Raw genomic sequence first — 24508 nt, forward strand, 5'->3', positions numbered from 1 at the left:
CCCATGGATTCTTCGCAAAAATGAGTTTAAATCTTTATATTTAGTGCTTTACAAGTATATTCAAAGTGGTCTCATCTCTGTTGGTGGGTGAGCCCAGGCTTCATACATTTTTGCCCATGGTCCTTTCTCGTGTTGCATGTTCAATTATCCAAATTCTGATATCAAAGTAGAACAACAATTAGAAAAAGTATTGTTTCTTAAAACAAGAATGTTATCACAAAATGACGTTACACTTTGTAACTATAAAAGCATTGGAATCTTACATAAACCCATTAAGTTGGTTTTCATGACCAATTAATTCTTACACGCGTTTACTTTTTTATTTTTCATTTTCGAAATGAAATGATGTGACAATTTTCGTGGAGTATGTGTTTTGTAATTACACGAGATTACCGACAGGTTGTTAAGGCCAATAGTGAACGTTTCGGCCTTCACATTGCCTGTGCTGGTCATGACGTCACAGCGGCTTTCGCAGACTCAACTAACTGTGGAATCTTTTAGAAGTTTTAAGAATATTTTCCAGTTCTAGGTACATCAAGGTCTGCATCATAAAGGAACGTACTGGGTAACTACAGATTTTTCCTGTGGTGTATTCCAATCAAATCAAAATCAGCTTATTGATTTGACCATGAACTGGTGACAAACAGGCAAGTTAGTCGCATTCGGGTTTTCCTCGTTAACGCCTTGCTCTACAAACGTTATTAAAAACAACTTATCGATCAATCAAGTTTGGGAAGTGACATTAAATAACAAGGTTGGATAAACAAATTGACGAATCCCTTAATTTGTTAGACATCGTTAGGTAAAGATTTGTTAATGTGCTAATAGTTCAACTAGGTCGATTACAAATCGCTTGCATAAATTTGGAGAATATGTAAATAAAAGGCCTAAAACGGTTGAATTATTTGACTACGTTCTATATGGTGAAAATAGTAAAACTTGCTCTCTGAAGAAGCCAGAAATAAAGCATCAGCACGATATTGGAGAAATGTTGCACCCGCTGTGCCAATTCATTCTTTTCGCGTATTGTTACAATCTCAAACACGATTGCGATTTACTTTTCAATACCAATTTTCTTGACTTGGAAGACTATGTAAAGAATGTTGAGAATTATAATAGCATTGATCATTCGGGGTTTCCAGTACATGAGCTGAGATGTTTCATTCAACGTAAGGATGATAAATTGCAAGTCGTACAAGACCGTCGCTGCACGCTAGCCTATCATATTATCATCGTTATTGAGCAGTTATACAATCATTTTTATTGTGTTTATCAAAGAATTTTCCTCTTATAAATAAGGTTTTATCTTACCTCTTTATTCTTATATTTGTACAGCATTTAATGTTGATTAGGATATCTTTGAACACGGAACTTTGTCTGTGGTGACAATAGCAAAAGATATGATTTATGAAGATATGATTCTTGTGTGTACCGTATGATTCGTTCCTGGACTTTTTTTTCTTAAACATTTCACCGTCTGAATGATTTGTTTATGAGTAAATCAACACCATGCATTTTTATCGACGTATTTTGCACTTTCGTTCGGCTGCCAAATTGTTCTAAGTAACACGAGTCATCAACATCATGTTTTGACGCTGTACATTGTACTTCTGGCATTAGTGTGTGAATTTTAAAGATAACATAAACTTTTTGAGCATTATTTCCAACTTTTTTATATTTTTATGGTGCTTCAGGTAAACGTTTACTTATTTGTTTATTTTAAATCTTCATCATCAGATCATAGCACTTATACAAACGAATCGAAGATGTTGCTAGCACTAATTGTACGATTTTGCTTCATCTTTTAATTGACTGTTACCAAAATAAGGAAACTCAATATTATCTGTAATGGCAGTTTAATCTATTTGTTGTTTATCTTGAATGTAACAATTTACTTCATATTTTGTGTCAAGTGTTTGTGTTACGCGGGTGCGTACCACGTAAGCCTCTCTTGGCATTGTTTTTTCAAGAACTATTGGAACTGCTGTACAAACACTTATAGTTTTCGTCCGATGATTCATGCGTGTACCTGTTAATAGTTTACAGGCGTTTGACGAGCCTTACATCATCGATCGATAAGACAATGTTCAGTAAACAAACTGATTTTTATAATTTCCGTTTCCACGTCTTACTACGCTTGCTGTAGTGCGAGGATATTATTACCCTCGTACAATGTGTTATTATTTATTTACGTTAGCATTTACGTTGCAATTCTGTTTACAGGAATATCAGTTACTTTGTTTTTATTTACAGTGCAAATATTTAACTTAATACTTTGCGTCCGGCTGAAAGTATGTTTTTGCCATATGCCACTACCGCAGCATCAGAAACATTGACTTAATTGACTCAAAATGGAGTTTCATTTAAATTAATTCACTTTATATTTGCATATTGCTACTGGTTTGTATCGTTAGTTTCTTTTGAAGGCTCTTTTGGCCATTTAGTTTGTTCGACATTACGTCTGCCATATAATTTGATGTGATAAGAATTCTTCGCGTTTGTTAGGCGAATAAACATGAAACTCTTAATAGCTGCATTGTGTCAATGACACAGATTCCCAGGCGCCAGGTCGAGGTGTATGCCGCCATACTTTGATATTATTTGTCTATAAGTAATAATATTATTAAGCTGAAGAGTTTGTTTGTTTGCTTGAACGTTAATCACAGGAACTACTGGTCCGATTTGAAAAAATCTTTCATTGCTAGACGGCCATTTATCGAGGAAAGCTGTAGGCTAATTTTTATCTGGTTTAGTGAGAACGGGATGCGGGTGAAACTGCTGGCTGAAGCTAGTATTAATAACAGCGTTATTCTTATACTAACGGTTTCAAGAACTTATTGTTCTCATAGACATAAACAACTGCTTTACTTGAATGAAATGTGATGCGTGGTATAAGCAAGTTTTGCGTATAGTCACGATAGCGGGTCACTTGAAATAGCTTGGGTTCTAAGGAGCCGTGCAAAGTTGTATCGAGTATTGTTTTGGCTGTAGCTGACTCATGTAGCGGTCACGACGGCATCAGCCACACTTTCCAATGTTACTTCATTGTTGTTTAGTCACTAAATGGTTGGAAGAGATTTTTTCTTACATTTGTCTTACTTGTTACATAACCTAGGTACTCTGCTCTATGTAATGTGTCATTAGCTTAAGCCACAGAAAGACAACTCCCCGTGGAAACCAACTAGCCTGATTTGCCGTTAACCAACTACTACTTAGGTAATTTTACAGTGCAAAAAATATGACCCACACTTCATTTATTAGAGACCTGATTCACGTAGTAATCGTGATAGTAATTCTAGGACTATTATATGATAGCGTTATTGTGTAATTAGATAAAGTAATTATAACGTAAACACACTTGTAAGATATCACGTCATCGAGAGAAGCTCTAGAGTTGTGTCTTGCCAAATATTTGACGTTTTAGCCTACTACACGTTGCGCCTAATATGGCGAAATCTTGAAAATGACTTGCCTATTATAAGCGTAAAATAAACAATATCTTGACCAAAGCCACGTCGAGGTAAATGATTCATGACGAACATTATTTACCCGCCTCCCACATAATGTTCATAAAACCTTTGAAAACTAGTTGATATTACTGTGAACCTTAACCTACTCAGTTGGGTCGCGGGAATATTATAGTGAATGAGTGGACGCGTGACGGTGAACAGTAAACTCATTGTTATTCCTACAAACAATAAACATGAAGACAGAAGCGTTGGAAACCCGACGGTTATCGCTTAACGATATGTAAAGCTCTTTTAAATCGTAGAAAGTATACCTCGACGCGGATATCGGCACACCATCTACAACGACCTGTTGCTTTGCTCGCGATTTGTTCAACATTCTTGTGTTACGAACGTTATTCTCTCAGGTATTAATTGCTCTCTCACCGATAAGATTGACTACAATAACGCGTTGATTATGATTGTACTTTTGTACACGCTTTGTCGAATGCGCGCATGGAATTTACACGCGGCAACGCTTAACAGTATCGAACACGGGATAACCCTACGTGAAATGGCTTACAAGAGCTACAATGACGTATCTGAACGTAATCACATTTCATTATTGCTCTCACGGGCATACGCGATACTGTAGCTTGTGAAGAATTGGTGTACGTCATCACTGCAATGGATTCAGTTTCATTTGTGTCCCTTATCGTCACTTGTTTATAGGTCCGACATTGACGGAGTGATTCTCTCGCATTGCATAATGTACAGTCATCGAATAGCTGTAAACCCGCTTACATGACGTGCCATACCTGACAGAATTTGTCTCGCTTATTGTGCAACTGCAGTTCAATTCTAACCGTTTGTAATCGAACTATTTGCGTTTTTAGTCAAAATGCAAGACTTATATAATTTTGACGATTAGCCTAGTTTTAGTCATTTGAGATTTTCCTGGTTGGTTCAATTGAACCGAAATGAACTGAACTGTAAATGTTCCTTTTTAGATTTTCATCTTCAAGGTTTCACGACTTCCTAAACTAGTAAACAACATAGCGCCTATGAGCGTTTAACACATGACAAACAAACTAGCAACTGCATTACCCTGTGACGAGATTTGCTGTTCTCAGAACATTATCGATTGCTTCTATTTCTGCCTTGCAGATCAGCGGAGCGCTACGTGCGGGTGAAATGGCGAGACGTGCGGGTGGGGGACCTGGTCCACCTGTCGAACAACGAGCCCGTGCCCGCAGACATGGTGCTGCTGCACTCCTCCAACTCCCTCGGCATCTGCTACCTGGACACCTGCAATCTGGACGGGGAGACCAACCTCAAGCAGAGGATAGTGGCTCCCGGCTTCAAAGAGAAGGTATTTGTAACAATCCCATTGTACTCCTATGTTCATCAATGGCTTTAGACCCTTTTTGGGAACAAATTCTTCCTCAAATTGACTCGAAAGATGTCCCAAAAGTGGTTTCAATGAAATCCACTCCTGCATTTCATAGTTTGCTTCTGTTAGAGATAAAAAAGCGCAGCCGTTATTTATTAAATAAATTCAATAGGCTATGCTTACTGAAGTATAAACACGTATAGACAAGAGGACACAACAGCATGCCCGTGGGTAATTGTCATAGTCCATTTCTAAAGTGTCACTGAGCTGACAGTTTTGTATTTGGCTGAGCATCAAAATGCTGCTTTTAGTTTTGTTTAAAATGCGTGTAATGCAAACCGCAAAAAAAGCAGGGCGTGGGAACACTTTCTCCAACAATCTCACAATTGTCGTGGTAGTACCGCGACCCAGTTTACCAAATCGTTTGTTTGTACCTCTGTACTTAGATATAATCTGTAATATTTACAGCAAGCGGAGTTCAGTCCAATAAAGTTCCGAAGTTCTGTGGAAGTAGAGCGACCATCTACAAAAATATACAGATTTACAGGCTGTATCTCGCACCCCAACGGAGCCCGAGTGCCGCTCGTATCTGAGAACCTACTGCTGAGGGACTGCACGATAAAGAACACAGACTATGTAGAGGGCATCGTCGTGTACGCGGGACACGAGACCAAGGCGATGCTCAACAACGGAGGACCAAGATATAAGTGTTCAGGCTTAGAGAAAAAAATGAACACCGATGTGATATGGTGTGTCTTAGTGTTACTCTTCCTTTGTTGTGCCGGTGCAGTCAGCAGCAAAATGTGGTTAGACCACTATTATGTTTCGCTATACCAGGCAGTACCTTTTATAGTAAATGTGAACAAACCCGCCTTCGAGGGGCTCCTCATATTCTGGACTTACATCATAGCGCTCCAAGTGATGATACCCGTGTCGTTGTACGTGACAATAGAAATGACTAAACTGCTCCAAGTATATCATATACACAATGACGTTCAGATGTACGATCCCGAAACGAATACGCGGACAGAATGCCGTGCCTTGAATATTACCGAAGAGTTGGGACAGGTAGCGTACCTGTTCAGCGACAAGACAGGGACTCTCACCGAGAACAAGATGGTGTTCAGGCGATGTGCGATCAGTGGCGTAGACTACGACCATCCGCCGGGTCCTCCCGCGGAGCCAGCTCCAGAATTGCCGCCCATCGTCACTCCCATCACGAACGTATCTCCGAACAGACGATTACTACAACATTTAACTGACAACAATGATGCACAACATACACAAAAGGTACCACGCTTATCTATTCAATAGCTTATGACCAAACATTCGAACGTCACACTGAAGCTACGATACGGATTAAAGTGGTAAAGATACCGTGAGATTTACTTTACCTAGAATTGTGTGACGTTTGAGTATTTGAGCATTCGAGCAAACACAGCTGCGAAATATTTTTGCGTTTTCAAATGATAAAGCGTTTCAATGCTTTTTATATAATGCGACACAACTATTTTGCAGCTGTGCAAGATGTTGTTAAGGTTACAATAATAAATATTTCAGGTTCGCGAATTCCTGATAATCCTGGCTGTATGTAACACAGTGGTGGTTAGTCAGCCGCACGTGGACTCAATGCAGCTGAGCGCTTCTAACTCCGGCGAACAGATCTCAACGGGAAAGGCGACACGATCGAACGGCACACTCAGATCTAACGACAAGTAAGTAACTCTTGTAAGTCAACATTTTCACAAATATGTTTTAGCACATTTCCAGTAATAGTAATTACCTATGTTAATGGGTTTATTTGGACGTTTACGAGCAGCGCAAATCTGCGAACCTTCGGGCGGTCATTGAGATCGTAATGGCGTATAAACACCATGAGGCATAAAATTGTTGGCAATAACTATAGCGCAGAAGCTTAAACAAAATTTAACATGTACGGAAAAATATACTCAGTCAGTTTAATATTTTGGTCTTAGCTTTGGTGTTAACTCCGAATCCACATAACATTCAGGATTCCAAAAAATTGCCACATCGGATTTGAGAGCCTCATTTCTCCTTCATCCTCATTTTCCTCTTCGACAGTTTAGGACCCCTAAAATAATCCACATTGTATTGTACCTTGCAATTGATTCACAAAATCTTTTCTTGTTCACACAGATATGCTCGCTTAACCGAGTCTCGGTCGACGACGCCATCGCCGCCGCCGTCCACAGGGTCACCTCTCAAGATCCGACTGCCGAAGCTCCTCATGAGCAGCAAGGAAGACACGAGCATACCCAGCACATCGGTCACTGATCATAGTGTGAGTGTATTTTTTTTTGGTTATCTTAAGTAGAATTTGATGACATAGATTAGATTAAATATGACATTTTTGCGCATAATACGCCCCTCATAAAAAGACTATAGCTTCTCTCAATAAATGGGCTATGTAAAACTGACAGTATTTTCAATCGGTCTTGTATTCTTCCCGAGGAAGACGCGTTCTAACCAATAAACAGAAAGTTTGTTCTGTCTTCGTCCTTACTGATTGAAAAAGAGTAAAATTATTCGTAGGACAACATATTCTTGTCGAGTTTCTGTGCCCGTGTATTGATCAAATACCGAACTATCTTTCTCAAAGCTTACTTAAACTACAGAAAGTAAATGGACCGAATTAAAATTATTGATCCCTAATTAATTTTCCCAAAACTTATAACTCACACATTTGCAGTTAATCCGCTACGAAGCCGAAAGTCCAGACGAGTTAGCGTTAGCAGAAGCCGCCCTAGCTTACGGCTACGAGCTGAGAAACCGCCACCCTGATGAGGTGGAGCTGGGCATCCGAGGAGAGCTCAGCAAGATGAAGGTGTTACGAGTGCAGCAGTTCGACGCCAATAGGAAGTGCATGTCGGTTGCTATGAGGACGGCTTCAGGACAGGTTTGTGGACATGTTAAAAGTTTTTGAGTTTATAGTTTTATATTTGAATTTAAAGTTAAAAAATTAAGTAGATTTTATCCGCTAAGTATAAAAATAGGGAGACTCACTAGACTGTATTGCGAAATTTATGTGCAAAAACTAGACTTTGAAGTGTAAAAATTGTCAGTTCTTTCTTTACTATGTCGATTCAAATTGCCCAGTCTACAATAAAAAAGATAAATGTAGTTTATTTAATGTCAGCTGATTATCATCCATAATTAAATAAAAGAAGGTGTCCAAAAAGCCTTTCCCCTTTACACGGAAGCGGAACAACATGTAAGAAGTATCATGCAAAATTCTTTAAGGGTGCCTTTTTAACCAAATTTCGCGGTCCAGGTAATACTATACGTGAAAGGTGCAGACACGACAGTGCTCGGAGCGTTAGCACCCATGCGGGCAGGGTCCGCCGAACTGGCCGCCTACGATAGAACCCGCTCCCTACTGTCGGAGTACTCGCGCGCGGGTCTTCGGACGCTGGTCATGGCGAAACGGACCATGCAGCCGGCGCTGTGGGAAGAGTGGTTAGCTGGACATAATCGGGCTATGGAGTTTGGTGAAGGTAAGTTTTTGTGGAGAGAGAATAAGAATATGTAGCTTTCTTGGTTACGAGACAAAAGTAATTTAAGCTAATCTATCTGACTGTTATTTTTTTTATGAAAATATCTTAAAGTGTCTAGCTTAATTTCGCGATAATAGAATAGCCAATTTATCACTAGGTCTTTATTATTTTTAATTTTGTAACGATATTGTCACTGATCCCATAAAGTTCTAACATAAAACATAAACAGCAATTAAAGTAAATATTTGTCGGAGACTGTCATTAGTACGGACACTAAACGTCACGCAAGCGCGCCCTCTGGTGGCGTTTCCGGTGAAACAACATTTTGGCGCGCTTGGCAGAGTCGTGGTGGTCGGCGTGGCGTCGACGGAGCTCAGTCTTGGTCGAGTCGTCGTGCTGTGCACATCTCGATACTGTTTAGTGTACCTAGTGTTATTGCCTAGTGTTGTAGTGCCGTTGTAGATCCATATTGTAAAGTGTGTAAAGTGTCTTTTGAAATTAAAGTGTAAAGGTTCTTCTAACCTAACAGACATGTGTTGCTGGGGAGTTTGTTCCGCCACTTCTTCTCCCCAGCCAAAACACATAGGAAGTGGCGAAGGGCGGGCGTTTTGGGGGCTGTCTTTTGTTCTGACTAATTTGAATAAACGTTTGAGTTTCTTTGAGTTATCTCTTTGTACGATTACCCTAACTGATGTCGGACAATAGTGCCATTCTGATGTGTTCGCCCATCCGACATATTCATGTAAAGACAGGACACTAACATATTTATGAGATTGCGCTTAATTCTGCGCAAAACTTTGCGCATTACACAAAATTTTGCGCAAACATCTTAAATACTGACTATCATAATTGGACATTGCTGACACCTGATACCTTTATTTTAGGTCGAGAAAAACGCATGCGCGAGTCACTAGCGCGGTTAGAAAGTGCCCTAACTCTAGTCGGAGCAACAGGCGTAGAAGACCGTCTACAAGCACATGTACCAAGGACAGTACGGGCGTTACTAGACGCCGGTATTGTGGTGTGGGTGCTGACGGGCGACAAGCCGGAGACAGCTATCAACATTGCGTACTCGGCTGCGCTGTTCTCGCAGTCGGACCGATTGCTGCATCTCATTAGCCGCGATAAGGTAAGACAACAGTTAGAACATAAACCGGTCATGACTTTTTAGTCCTATTTGCTGAAGTTTTCGACTTTCTAAACACTATTTTATCTTCAATTTATATATGTATAAAACATTGGTGAAAGATTCTAACCTACCGTCAGACATGTGTTGCTGAGGAGTTTGTTGCGCCACTTCTTCTTCCCAGCAAAAACACATAGGAAGTGGTGAAGATTGGGGGTTTTGGAGACTGCCTTTTGTAATATTTTTTGATGTTCGAAAAGTGCTGTTTTGCAGCCAAGTTAAAATAAATGATTTTGATTTTGTTCATCAACAGGAACACGCAGAGTCCACGATAAAGAACTACCTAGAGAACAGCGTGACGGGCTCGGGCGGGGGCCGGGCGCTGGTGGTGGACGGACGCACGCTGACGTACATCCTGGACCGGCGCTCGGGGCTGGTGGCGCCCTTCCTGTCGCTGGCGCGGCGCTGCTCCGCCGTGCTGTGCTGCCGCGCCACGCCGCTGCAGAAGGCATATATCGTCAAGGTACGCTATACACTGTAGTACACCCTGGACCGGCGCTCGGGGCTGGTGGCGCCCTTCCTGTCGCTGGCGCGGCGCTGCTCCGCCGTGCTGTGCTGCCGCGCCACGCCGCTGCAGAAGGCATATATCGTCAAGGTACGCTATACACTGTAGTACACCCTGGACCGGCGCTCGGGGCTGGTGGCGCCCTTCCTGTCGCTGGCGCGGCGCTGCTCCGCCGTGCTGTGCTGCCGCGCCACGCCGCTGCAGAAGGCATATATCGTCAAGGTACGCTATACACTGTAGTACACCCTGGACCGGCGCTCGGGGCTGGTGGCGCCCTTCCTGTCGCTGGCGCGGCGCTGCTCCGCCGTGCTGTGCTGCCGCGCCACGCCGCTGCAGAAGGCATATATCGTCAAGGTACGCTATACACTGTAGTACACCCTGGACCGGCGCTCGGGGCTGGTGGCGCCCTTCCTGTCGCTGGCGCGGCGCTGCTCCGCCGTGCTGTGCTGCCGCGCCACGCCGCTGCAGAAGGCATATATCGTCAAGGTACGCTATACACTGTAGTAGATAAAAACCACAAAATAGATTTAAAAAAAAAAAATCGACAGAAGTGTAATTAATAGAACACAGCTCCAACTGTCTTGAAACCTTGGATTCGTTACGAATATGGTCGATAAACACATGTTTCACGTGGGGCCTACGCAAACGCAACACACGCGCTCCATATAAACTCTAGTGGTAGGTATAAAAAAATATTTACAAAAAAATAAACACCTTTTAAAAACTTAGGTTGAAATGGTCTAGCTAGACAAAAAACAATTGAAAATCGGCTCTCATTTTTAGGAAGAGTGGAATAACTAAAGAAATTAAATTAACTAAAGAAACTATATTCTATGCTTATTATTTTTTTTGTATTTGCACAGGCGGTGAAGGAAGAGCTGGGAGTGACAACGTTGGCGATCGGCGACGGCGCCAACGACGTCTCCATGATACAGACTGCTGACGTCGGCGTCGGTGAGTTCACATAACCATTTCACATATCTATTACATACTTCACATCATTCATATAAAATTCTAATTAAAAAAGTACTTACTCAATCATATAATTTCTACTCTGCAACATATCAGTTTTTATAATTGTCAACATACTAGTCAGGCATCCCGTAGGAACCACTTCCCGGATAAAAAGTAGTCTATAACATCCTTCGATAAAGTCGACCTATCCCTGGGGCTTACGAAGCGTCAATTAGCTAGGTGCACGATTCCAAGTAGTGGGTTTTATATAGAAGAACTGGCAAGAAACTCCATAGACAGTCTTACAGAAGTGTTACAATATTTGACCTACCTACACTCATCACCAAAATCATCATCATCACTTCACAAATTAAATGATTATGTTTTCTCCTCAGGTATATCAGGTCAAGAAGGCATGCAAGCAGTGATGGCATCAGACTTCGCAGTGTCCCGGTTCATGTACATAGAGCGGCTACTGCTCGTGCACGGACACTGGTGTTACGATCGACTAGCCAGAATGATACTCTACTTCTTCCTTAAAAATGCCGTGAGTTTTTGTTGTTTGGTATTTAATTTTAGTATCGGTATGTGTTGTGTATGGATTAAATGTGGGTATGGTTTTATCAATTTAAATATCGATATTTCGTTATTGATTTAATTATCGATATATTATAGAATCGATATCGATTACGTACGTTTATCGATTTCACAAATATCGATGTTTTTCATTCATTTCAAAATCGATGTTTTTCATTCATTTCAATATATTTATCTATTACAATATATTTACAACAATATATTTTTATTGACATAACTATCGATATATTTATATCAGCTTTCGCATATTTCAATGTCATTTGACTATAGGCTTCATGAATCAAGCGTTTCAAACTGAATCCAAAACAATCGATACATAAAGTTGAACAGTCGACTAGAGATATCGATATTTTTATCGAATCTCTCAAACTGCATTAAATCGATACTATTGTTGTGGTTTCTTTGTTTGCAGACGTTCGTGTTCCTAGTATTCTGGTTCCAGCTGTACTGCGGCTTCTCGTCCATGGTGATGATAGATCAGGTGCATCTCATGACGTATAACCTCATGTTCACCGCGCTGCCGCCTATTGTTATCGGTGAGTTTTATTATATGGATACTTATGCTTTTAAATAGCTTTCGTCAGCGGTTTCACTGACTTACCGAGGGGTCTTATTCCTGCATCTGGATAAAATGAAGTCTATATGTTTTTAATGTTACATCCAAGTTTTATAAAAATTCGTTGTTGTGTTGTGTATTTTGAAGAAATAAAAATCATTCATACACTTGTTATACAAGTACTGCATCCCAATGTACTCTTTAGTTTGCTCGTTTATATATTATCCTAATATTATGTACAGGGAGTATACAAATCATTCTTTGTACACATCTCTTACTTATTCCCTTATGTATTTCCTTATATACTCTCCTTATTTATTTTCTTGGATATCTCCTTATTTATGTATTTCTTTTATATTCTCCCCTACATACACATACTTTCACTTTTATAACATTATTGTGTCCATCCCCAGGTGCATACGACCGCGTAGCCCCAGCAGCTTTACTGACGGACCGGCCCGGCCTGTACTCAGCCTGCCGCCGCGGCCTCGCCTACCGCGCCCACAGCTTCTGGGCCGTGCTGGCCGAGAGCCTGTACATCAGCGTAGTGCTCTTCTACACCAACACCTTCGCCTACTGGGACACGGCCGTGGACCTGTGGGCCTTTGGAGTCACCTGTATGACGTGCTGTCTCGTTGTCATGCTGCTGTATGTCGCTATTGAGACGAGGAGCTGGGTAAGTTTAGTCTCTCTCTTTCCTGCTATGCATCCCCACATGGCGGTGGTACAGTAAACTGCACATTAGTGGTAACTATCATGCACCTTAACTCAATAGTAATAAGTATGGTTTTCCTATAAAACTATTACCATTGACCTGAAGTTGAGTATACCATCTATACATACAATAAATCTATAGAGAAGTCACTTTCTTACACTGAATATTTAGGAAAAAAATAAACAGCGTGTTATATAAGGATAACCACGTAACCCATTTCTAGCATTTTTGGAATTCTTGTTAATAAATATCCCTTTATCCTCAGACGGTGATCCACGTGATAGCTCTGGCGGGTTCCCTCATTTCGTTCTTCATACTAACGCTGGCGTACCAGTCCATCGGCGCCTCGGTCCTCAACCTGCCGTCCACGTACCACGTGCTGCATAACACCATCCAGGAGCCGGTCTACTGGCTCGTGCTTGTTGTTACTACTGTGGCAGCGCTGGCACCAAGGTAGAATATTTGACGACTTTAGATGATATTTGGTGTTTTATGTAATGGCGGTTAAGTTTTTTATGGACCGAAAATTATGGTCTATTTAAAAATGATTTCTTGCAACGAAACTTCAATAAAAAAAACTTTAAAAAACTATCATGCCATTATAAAATATATATTTTTTGCCAAACGTTTCTTTTGCTAACATTTTTTCGCAGATAAAAATCATGTCATCAAAAAATTCGTCTGACACTGCGTCAAGTGGTTTTAATAAATTTTTAGCTTATCTGTACTATTATGTAGTAGTAAATATATCGTGTGTTATGTACAGGATGGTGTACTACGGCATCCGCAACTCGGTGCACCCCGGCACGCTGGGGCGCGCGGTGGTGGCGCGGCGCCGCGCGCGGGCGTATGCAGCACACTACCGCGCCGCGCCGCCGCATGCCACGCTATACAGGTATGTCACATGTTAATTAAAGCCTCAATTTATCCAGCGGGGACCAATAGGGCCAAGGCCTGGTTCAAGCGTTACCGCGGCCCTGGCACAAGAGCTTACGAAGAATCAAGTGGGCTTTTGTCAGTAACAGCCTTACTACAAAAACTTGAACTTCTGTTGAACACTTGCCTAAAAAAGTATGACTGCAAAACGAATCTTATTTCAACGTCATAATCTGCCATTTTTTCAGACAAGTATTCTACAGACGTTCAAAAGTTTTTTGGTACGACGGGACTAGTCCCAAGTTAACCCTGAGCACACAGAGCGTTTGACAAAGCTGGCGTTTTAAAACCGAGCGACAAACTGCTGCTCAAAATATGTCAGTAAAATAAATGTATGTAAAAATCTGCCAATGTAAAAGCGTGAATGAAAAAATGTATAATATTGCAGAGCTCGCGACGAGGACGGGCTGGCCAAGCCGCAGACAGACGTGGCGGCCATCACGTGACCTCCCTCCCGCCCCCCACCCTCTGGCTGTGATCTCGAGTGTAATACACACCTCCTGTAGTTATATCGTGCTGTACCGCGGGACCAACACACACATAGCATTTATCGAAAGCTCACATACGCTAAACAAGCGATTTTATGCCAAATTCACTGACAACATAAAGGTCGATTTCCTAAAACAACTGTTTAAATTTTCACGTTCAAGCAAAAAATTTATTGAAGGAAATCTGTTGTCGGTAAAAATGGGTAAAATATTTCCCGTGAGCTATAACAATAATTTATAATGTACAACACAACTATGTAGAATCTGATTTTGAAATACACTATTTTAATTTCTTTGTAAATATTTCATCGCGAGTGTTCAAAACTTTAATATAACCCTTAAATTGGCAAATCAATTTATTACAAAAAATTAATAATTTTTTGTTATTTCCTGGTTTATTACGATGACAGATGACTGAAAAAAATCGAAGAAAAAATCTACCTATTACAGTTTTCGCGAAAATCTATGTACTCCGGGGAGTACGTTGCCAACTGTAGGGGTTCTTCTGTTCGTACTACGTGGAGTACGTTGCCAAAATATGAATAAAACACATTTTAGTAAAATCTTCCCTTTATTAATCATAATTCTTATCAAACTACATAATATGCATTTATTGCGTGTGAGATTAGCGGAAGCAATTTCTTTTGTTACTTCCTCCTACCATAAAACACAGGAGCACATTGCATTTCACGCAAAAAACTTTAGTTCTTCTAACTTTGCAAAACCTACATCGTGATTGCTTATCTGCTATTTCTGGAAAATTTCCGACAGCATTTTCTGATACTGTTCACAGGCCTTTCAGCTGTAGGTTTCTGAATTATTTTCTCCTTCACCCACCCAAATATCACCATGTACCGGACCCCTTTCAAGACGTCGGCTCTTGTACAAAGCTCGGTACATAGATATAAGCATATCTGCTAAATCAGGTCGTGTCAGGTTCAAGCACTGCTGAAAATGAAAAAGAACATGCTGTATGACATACAATTCACGACTCAACTGAAGTCATTTTACATAAAAACCAATAAAACAAGGGTAGTTTGCATTTCTAAGTAATAGGCAATGTACTTCGTGTATACCAAAGTTCATGTTGTGGACTTCACTACGTACTTGGCAACGGTATTCAGGGAGTACATACAAAGTTATGAACTTATAAAATTGCGATTATATTATTTACACGCAAAATTACGAATGATTGATATCATTTATAATGTTCCTATGCAATTTAAAAACAAAAAACCACAAGTCCCATCCAAAAAAAATGTAGAAAAACACACAAAACTTACCCGTGACGCAGATGCGCCAGACAGCTCCAAAAACATTTTGAATTTGACAGCAATTTTTCAATGGAACCACATTCAAATATTTTTTCTAACAAAATATACAATAATTGCAAGCCAAAAATAATAATAAATTGTATATTTTTTTTAAATTAGTACCTCAATAAATTTAAAAAAGTTAATGTCTTTGGTGGAGTACGCTGCCAATTTAAGGGATAACCTACCATATCATCGAAATTACTTCCGATGTTGTTAGTTACCATATATGTATGATACGTTTATTATTTATGTAGTGTATAGTACATAGTACTTACTGCCGCATCGCGCGGTATCTCATAGATCTGCCAATGTTATTCATTATTTACTGTTTGACGCTGACGATATTATAAAAAACTTCAATATTATAATTTTCTACCTATATGCGGAGTTAATTTGTGAAGCTGTTCTAAGCATAATAATGTTTATTTACAAGATTAGAACAATTGCTATTACGCTACTTCTACGTTCTCATTTTTTGCTAAATTCCACCAAATATTTTTTAACATAATATCAACGCAAAGCGATTCATATCACATTACATTGTATACTCTTAGATATAATACCGTCAGCGCCATCTAGCGTGTAGTTTGTTAATTTTACTAAGTATTTTGCATGTCAATGTACTTCGACCATGGATTTAGAAGCGATTCTACACGTTTGGTGCAAATAAACACTACTTTCTTATAAAAACTGTTCACACTGCCTTTGAGAAACGTGTTCTAGCGTATTTAAATCCATGACATGTTAATGTCGCGAATTCGTGAATGTTAAAAGCAAACTATACTTAAATGTGTACCTTGTGTTAACCGCTTCTAGTTGAACGACGAAAGTTCGCTGCTTGAAGCCTGTGTTCAGTCAGAATGATTAGGACTAACAAAAATATGTGGATGTATTCAGACTAAAATAAGTGCTAAATATTATCTGCGCTTTACTATCGGTAATGTCCCTGAAATACTAGAGATAACACTGTATGTGCTGTCTCGCACTCATCCATATTTGCAACAAAAACAAAGTCGGACAATTCTAGACGATGATTACAAAATATTCAACGGACTTGTCTGTGTGAGTGCCAACCAAAGATTCATTCCCACCTCATCCAATTGTGGGCGCCTTCAGATATTCAAAATAAAAACATCCTCCGATAACAACTCCTATTTCGTCTGTTAAGATTAATCTCAGTATTTCTTGCCAATCTAATACGATTCTACAATAGAAGCTATAATTATAAGATAATAGATACAAAATCCCTTTATTGAATTTTCGGCGCTGCCCGCCATTTTCCAAAGCACACACACAAACTCCGCATCTGACGTCACGTTCTATGCAGCAACTATTGAATAGTTGCAGGTAACACATTGACTAACATAGAGGTAACATTAGGTGGTCCCAAGTCTTAGCTGTTAGTCTGTGTCGAACTAAACGTTATTGTTCGTATGTCTGTCTGCTAGCACCGTGTTATGTGGCTAGTACGACGCCATTGTGATTGTTGATGAAATCTTGTATTTTAGTAGGTGATTATGATTACTAGTGTGTGATAACGGTTGACTTCCTTCTCAGAATATTTATATTTATTTATAGAGAAACGCTGCCTTGCCTGAGACTGCACCCGGTATTGGGGCACACTTGTATCCGCGGCGGGAACACTCTCACTAAACAAACGTTCACGTTCAATGTCAGCTATGACGCGCATAGCTAAATGCAAAAATATAAGCTTTAAGTAAGTAGGCTTTTAGTAAAATGCCTAGAATACATTATAAGTGGAATCTTAACGTGAACTGAGACCATGATTTGTGAGGCATTTAATACTTTGCTGAAACGATTGAACTTATGAATCAGAAACGAGTGCTTCGGTCTATAAAATAGATTTCTCGCTATATTTTTTGATAGATTTAAGTGAGCATTTAAATAATATCAATTAGATTTTGAGATTTCGCTCAGTATTAGCAGATCACTCGGTATTTAGCCTATAGAAAGCCAATTACATAAAATGTAGCTTGCCGCCGTATCGTGCTTTTATTTAACGCCAGAATATTGCAACCAAAAGTAGGCTAGAGTAGCCCTTATTACGAAGAGCATAGTGACTACTTCTCAGAAACATTAATTTGCATAATCCTGGCAACAACTAGGTAAATTGCATTTATTTTTGATAGAGTGGATTGCAATCGTCAATTGTAAGAAGTTGGCAACAAGTGCCTTGTACCTTGCAGCGAGAGTGTTCCCGGCGCGGCCGTCTTCGTGAGTAGAGGATTCCTAAAGATTTAACTATTTTTACTATCGTTTCTAGTTTTGTACATACAAACAAAATATATTTCTATATGAATGAGATGATTGTTACGTGTACAGTAGGATATTTTTATATGAAACAAATCTTTGTGTAAATAACTTGTATGTTCTAAGACTGTTGTTTATTTTAGAGCGTTTAGTTTGTTCAGTTAAATTAAACTATGTAATAGGGTATTGTGATGAACACATGTATTTTCCAGTCATTTTGTTAACTTGCTGACCAATTTTGAATAGTTCCGTTGTTTCATTCTTGCCGTGTTTGTAACAAGGTTTAGTACAATTCTTTCTTCTATAGTTATATTTAGTACTTTTGACAGTTTTAAGGTGATGCGAATGTGTGTTTTATTGCCAGTATGAAATTATCAGTACTTATTGTGTTGTTTATTCGCGCTATTTTTATGAATAAGAGTTAAAAAATTGACTAGTCTTATCAACGAAATATAGATTTTGTTAAAATTCTTTTTAGTATTATTAAAAAAAACTTCCATCAATAAAGGTAATTGGGAGGGATTTTATCGATATACAGTACTACGAAACGAAATTATGTGCCTTCGTAGTTATCTATCAACTGAATTAGTACTTCTTAGGGAACAATATCATGCATTTTATTTTCATTGAAGAAATTAATTAATCTTGTGAACTTGACTGTACCCTCATATCGAATTGTTTCGTAGTACTGTATGCATTTATTCTGTTATTATGCTTCTTCCATTATGATATTATAAATCATGTTTATTCTTACTAAACACTAATATTGTGCATTTATGTTTTGTGATATTGTCAAAACAAAAAATATTAAAGTCGCTATCAAAAAGTAAGCACGGCAATGACTAGAAAATACATCATATAGATGTGTTGTTTTATAATAATAACAAATTATTTAATTTCATTACAAATATTGTTTTATTTCTCCCCTCGTCGCACATGTCTTTTGAATTTGTCAACATTACAGTCATTAAGTGGTTTGTGCAGATCTAAAGTTGACAATTAGGTATACTATAGTGGGATAATATCATATACATGAATTACTACAGAATTACAATTAATTTGAACAATAAAAGCAAGATGCGTAATTACAAATTACAAGCAGTGCTTGACGTTGCGGTTATTCCATAAACAGGTCGAATCAGTAAGTAAACTTACATAAATTAATGATTTATTTGCTTGAAAGACAACGGACAATCAGCGGCGTAAATAAAATTGCAAAAAAATCTAGTAAAAATGCGAAAAATTGCTCATCTGCGCGTGCGCATACTATGTGCATTTCGTGAGAAAATTATATACACCCACAGGATTGGCCGTCATCTTTACCTTTTGAAAACTTCAACAAAAAAATATAGAATTTATCCGAGAGCAGAACAACAAAATATTTCATAGCATCTAACTAAACAACTCGGCAATATGCTCGAAAGACATACCAAGTATGCAGAATATAATAATATTGCAATAATTATAGTTATAGGCATAAATCAACAATAACCAAACAAAACTTAATCAACAGTCTATAAACCAATGGATGTCATAATGTTCTTATAGAACACCTATGTTTCATGAAATAATTATATGTAATGCTAATTAATTCAAAAAATCAAAAGCCGATTAACAAAAGCGCGCCCTTTTCCCATAATACATATTTTAGCTTTGAAAAGGGAAGTAAGAGAGAGTCAGAGTAAGATATACAAATACAGGTCAAAACAGCATTCAAATACGCCATTTACTTTTCATAGCTCGTCCCTTAAAAATAAATAAAGCCTCTGCAAGTTAAAGCAGTGTTGTACATTTGTACTTAATCCTCAACACCATTGGTTCATAGACTAATGTCGCATATTTCAAAGTAGATCTATTAATACTAATATTATGACGTATTCATGTACAAAATGTATAAGGAAATAAGTAAATTTAATAAAATTCAATCCAAATGCGGAGGAATAGAGAATAGAGCGTAGTAATGAGTTTGACTCTTTATATTCATTTATTAGAAGCATACGATTATCTAAAGTATCTACACATTAAGAGGCCTATGACCATTAAAAAGATATTTATAAAAGAAGCTCGAATCTCTATTTACTTTGGAGTAGTTCACAGTAAGTCAAGACAAATGATTGGTAATGCCGAGTTAATCAAGAAGACTATTTTCAGCTGCCTTAATAACGGCGCGACGGACAATGGAATCATATAATCACGTTCCATGCAATTTTTTTCGCACGGCAAATGGCGGGCACGTCGCAAAAATTGCACCATCATTTAGATAGCTGAAAATAGTCTTGCATCTAAACTCTTATGTCACGTTTTAGCCAGACCCAATAAATATTGTTTACATAATAGTATTGAATGTCTCACGTATTCCACATATTGCAATGTGTACTAAATGTGTACTGAATGAATGCTAAAATACAATACCTATATCTAGTATATAGCTCGAACGTGTTTTATCAACTATTTTGTTAGTATTGGGTTAACTTGAATCAATATTTAATTTATTATTTAAATGCCTTGTCTTATGTATATGTAGATTTAAGAAAACCTGTAGTAGAATACTTTACTAACATTAAATAACAACAGTTATAAAAAAAACATCTTACGAAACATGTCAGTAAAACCTTAATTAAACAAGTTTAATTTAAACCTTAATTAGTTTGTAGAAATATCCCGTCGTAAACATGTATAATTAAAACAATACATTAGTGTACAAAAATGGCTCGAATATCAGATAATCCAAAATAGTTCAGTGAATAAATGTAAAAATGCTGCCTCAATAACATAGTATAGTTAAAATTTAAACAGTTCTTATGCAAATACCCTCAGAATGGGTCTGGCTACAAAACTATTGCACTATTCAAAAAAAAAAAATCTGACAAGAACATCGTCATCAAATCATCACTAACAATAAATTACAAAATTTCATTGACTACGATCACAATTAAAATCACAGTATAAATTGTAGTACGGCGTTCACTACATCCATGGTTGGTTCGTTGACGAGAACGATATCGAACTTGTTGAGGTAATTCTGTAGGTTACCTTCAGCGTTGTTTCCTAGGAAGCCGACCTTGACGACGACGTCGCAGTGTTCCATCCCCTCGGCCATCCCCGCGTCGCCGATGTTATCCCCCATGAGGATGACGTTGGAGCGCATGCGCACCATGTCGTAGTACTCCGTGTGTTTGATGGCGGTCTCGTTCTTGTTGTACGTGTGAATAACTTCGCCTTTGATGCCCACTATGTAGTCGTTTTCGTCCATCGCTAGGAAGTTTGATACTACCTAAAGGAGAAAATAGTACTTTTTAACATAAGACTTTTATGAAAGTAAAACGATTAAGTCCCGATTGACTAAGTCACGATGATAGTTTAATAATCTATGATGGTGACACTACAAAATATGATATCATATTTATCGCATTCCTATGCAAAAGACACAACAAGTTATTCATAGAATCTCTTACGTAAAAACAAATAGCGATCACCAATTTCTTAGAATGCTGTCAGTTGCCTCTTATTTTAATATTTTTTTAAATTATAAGATCAAACACAAGCCACTGCCTTTGCGTCCTAAAACCTGTAAGTTCCAAATAATCTCTTTATACCTTGACATGAGGCAGTAAGAAGTTGGCAGCCTTCATGGCAGCGAGCACGGCCTCACCGAGCCCTGCAGAGAACACCAATACCGGGACCTGCTGAGCCTTGCTCCAGTCTATCATGTCGCTTACGCCTTTCCTGAAAAATAACATGCTATTAACATACTGGACTGACTTTTTAGTTCAGGGTAAAGAGGTAATTTTATGTAGAGAATATTTGAAATAAGTTCATGTAAATGGAAAAATCGTAGAACAAAGGCACAATAAACTTCCTTTTCGAAGTTGGTAAACATAAATATAGATTTCTAAAATCTATTTCCCGTCTTTTTTATGTGTGTATACTGTTTATCTCTATATGCTTATTGCATTTATGATAAACCACATTTCCGGTGGGTATAGTTTTGCGTTACGTACTGTGCGAACAATTGTATAATTGTTTTTATAATACTTAAATTGTTTACTTTTCCCATTTTTAGTTAATGACGCTTGAATCAATAACACCCGTTTCCAAAATTCTCCACTAGGCCGAGTTGATATAATAAGTGGGGATTTCTGGAATGAAACCTATCCTTCAAGCTCCAGATAAACCATTTTATCAAACAAGGTTGAAAAGCGTAACCAAAAAACTCAACCAACATTCGTATTTGCAAATATTATTTAGAATTCAATTCTGTCATGAAAACTCTAGATTGCAAAAGTTGAGCACTGTAATTGTTAAGAAACTTGCATGTTTTGTTAACATTTTGCAACTCAGTTTCTAGAACGATAGCTTCACGTGCCAACAACAAAGAAATCGTTATTTAGTTATCTTTTATTTTATACATTTTAAGTAGTATACAGACTGTACTGCCACTTGAGACTTTCGCTTGATGATAACGCAATCAATTTCCGAGAATAACGAGGTGACCAAGACGGAAGCAATCTTTTATCAGTAGAACAATTGTCTTTTATTTCTTCTTCATACTTTAGATATCAACAATTTATCTCTAAATCCAATACAATTAAGTATTCACGATTTGAATGACAAGTAATATGTTATCAGTGATTAGTTGTAGATAACTATATATTTGCCAATCATTTTTATCAGGACAATATGGAAAATTTAACCTTTGTCTGTAAATATTATGTTACCATGCTGTGACATGATAATCTGATTTCTTTTTGCTATGTAAAAATAGACTTTGTGCAATAGACGTAGGGCATCATTTTACTTGGACAACTATCAAGATCTTGGCAATTATGTAATGAATCCATGGTGATCTATATCAATATAAATAAGGATATTCTATAAGTGGTCTTATTTCCATAACTTGTTTCATTTTATCATCATGTAAATTAACATATTCCTCAGTTCACATATAACATCTCTCGAACTATTAGAACTATGAAATATATAATATTGAACAATGAAAATAATACATAATATAAAATTGATTATTACCTGAAACACTGCACCATTTTGTATGCTGAATCCATCAATTCATTTCTTGGGAATTTTACTCCTCTGGAACACAAAATATGAACACTATTATGTATGACCACTACGACTCCTTCCTTCTCCTGAATAAAACCTCACCTTTTATACTCATGTTTCAAATTATCAAGAATATCAACATTCAAATAATGTAATTGGTACTACCCTCTTTTTACCATAAAAAAGTAAAAATGTATCACACAAAAATATTTTTGTTTCTTGCAGAAGGAAAATTTTTTGCAGTAATAGTTTTTTTTACTTATTAAATAAAACTGATGCTTACTTGAGCAATGCATGTGCTGCCACATACCAGTCAATCATATGCTTGGTTTTATCCTCAATGCTCATGACTGGGTCGCACTCAATAGGCTTGTAAATGCCTGACAGCCGATTGTCTTCATCTTTGTAATGCTGAGGTATTGAGGGACATTCACGGAACATACCTACAATGATATACATACTCTATGCAGTACTGCAAGCCATAGACTAATGAAAGGAGGTAAACATATGACATAGGATGTAGCCCTATGTACAATTGCATAAAACCTATATTGGTTACAAAAGCATTATGTACTTAGTTTGTTACAAAGTTTATTTTTCTAAAGCAAATATAAAGCATGCATGCTGAATGTATTTTAACTGAAATATTATTTACAGCCAAATAGTCAAACTTAGTATGGTGAATTTTATGTAACTATGTGACAGACATTATTTATTTTACATAACTTATTTTCACACATAAAAATAGTCATCAGTCAGAGCTTAGGATCACATAAAAATCTACAAGAACTTACCAAAGCTGGTGAGTACACTGGTTCCATTGTCCATTGTGTGTCTGGTCAGCGTGTGGTCAAAGTCTGTTACTATCTGCAGCTTGCTAGAACCATCCTTAATCATTTTATTTAATTTTTGTAACAATTCCTCTTCATTTCGTATGTGAACATTCCCCTTCCGGAGTTCGGGTACATCATTCAAACTTGATAGTACTTTCATAGCTAAAAACAAACAATTTATCTGAACCTACGCGATAGTTGAAGTCACTTTAAGTTTTATTACAATTTTATTACACTAATTTACTTGTTGTTACACAGAAATCAACTAAAATATGTCACCAAAACAGACGAATTGCAAAACTGTATTGATCAATCGTACCTGCTACGCAAATGCCACTGGAGTTGATGCAAATACTTTAGATACTAGATAAATATTATGTTCACAGTCAGCAATATTTTATGAATATAAATAGTGTCTGAATATTGAGATAAACAGCCCACGTACGACCTTGATGTGGTAACTACGGGTGACACAGGGTGACAGAAATTTAGAAATAAAAACTGCAGCTGTGAGCCTGCCTGATGGCTGTCAACTTGTCAAACGTAAACGTCACCATCACAACTGCGGCTGCCTCGTTTTGTTGTTTCAGTCTTCAATTTCAAAAAGTAAGAATTCGACAATGTTAAAATGAACAAAATATTATTGTTTACCACAGGTTAACTGACTGCGTGCATTACTTTACGATCTATCTTAATTGGTTGAAGTATCATTTAAGGAAAATATATACAAAAAAGG

General features: G+C 37.9%; 2 protein-coding genes across 2 annotated transcripts in view; one reads left to right on the plus strand and one right to left on the minus strand.

The window, feature by feature from the left end:
* Positions 1-18786, plus strand: part of LOC110375199 (phospholipid-transporting ATPase VD) — a 43892-nt gene extending 25106 nt beyond the window's left edge. Inside the window, exons 2-16 of the mRNA XM_064036711.1 lie at positions 4614-4818; positions 5308-6129; positions 6400-6554; positions 6997-7141; positions 7550-7756; positions 8132-8354; positions 9239-9483; positions 9794-10003; positions 10909-10999; positions 11395-11546; positions 12009-12132; positions 12566-12828; positions 13133-13320; positions 13634-13762; positions 14192-18786. Coding sequence (XP_063892781.1) covers positions 4614-4818; positions 5308-6129; positions 6400-6554; positions 6997-7141; positions 7550-7756; positions 8132-8354; positions 9239-9483; positions 9794-10003; positions 10909-10999; positions 11395-11546; positions 12009-12132; positions 12566-12828; positions 13133-13320; positions 13634-13762; positions 14192-14249 — 3217 coding nt within the window. The 3' untranslated portion in view covers positions 14250-18786. The remainder of the gene's footprint in view (positions 1-4613; positions 4819-5307; positions 6130-6399; positions 6555-6996; positions 7142-7549; positions 7757-8131; positions 8355-9238; positions 9484-9793; positions 10004-10908; positions 11000-11394; positions 11547-12008; positions 12133-12565; positions 12829-13132; positions 13321-13633; positions 13763-14191) is intronic.
* Positions 18787-20731: 1945 nt separating this feature from the next.
* Positions 20732-24310, minus strand: LOC110375200 (7-methylguanosine phosphate-specific 5'-nucleotidase). Its single transcript, XM_021333231.3, has 6 exons — positions 24092-24310; positions 23734-23934; positions 23223-23382; positions 22907-22969; positions 21475-21604; positions 20732-21152 (listed from the first exon to the last, which is right to left on the minus strand). The coding sequence occupies exons 2-6, from the start codon at positions 23930-23932 to the stop codon at positions 20817-20819; spliced, it is 888 nt and encodes a 295-aa protein (XP_021188906.3). The 5' UTR covers positions 23933-23934; positions 24092-24310; the 3' UTR covers positions 20732-20816.
* Positions 24311-24508: the final 198 nt, after the last annotated feature.

The sequence above is a fragment of the Helicoverpa armigera genome, chromosome 10 (assembly GCF_030705265.1).
Source record: "Helicoverpa armigera isolate CAAS_96S chromosome 10, ASM3070526v1, whole genome shotgun sequence".
NCBI lineage: Eukaryota > Metazoa > Arthropoda > Insecta > Lepidoptera > Noctuidae > Helicoverpa > Helicoverpa armigera.

Coding starts and splice junctions, on each gene's coding strand:
- LOC110375200 (XM_021333231.3), bottom strand. CDS start 23,932: ATGAAAGTACTATCAAGTTTGAATGATGTACCCGAACTCCGGAAGGGG. Junction 23,383..23,733: donor CAGTGTACTCACCAGCTTTG/GTAAGTTCTTGT, acceptor ATATCATTGTAG/GTATGTTCCGTGAATGTCCC. Junction 21,153..21,474: donor TCTTACTGCCTCATGTCAAG/GTATAAAGAGAT, acceptor TTTCTCCTTTAG/GTAGTATCAAACTTCCTAGC.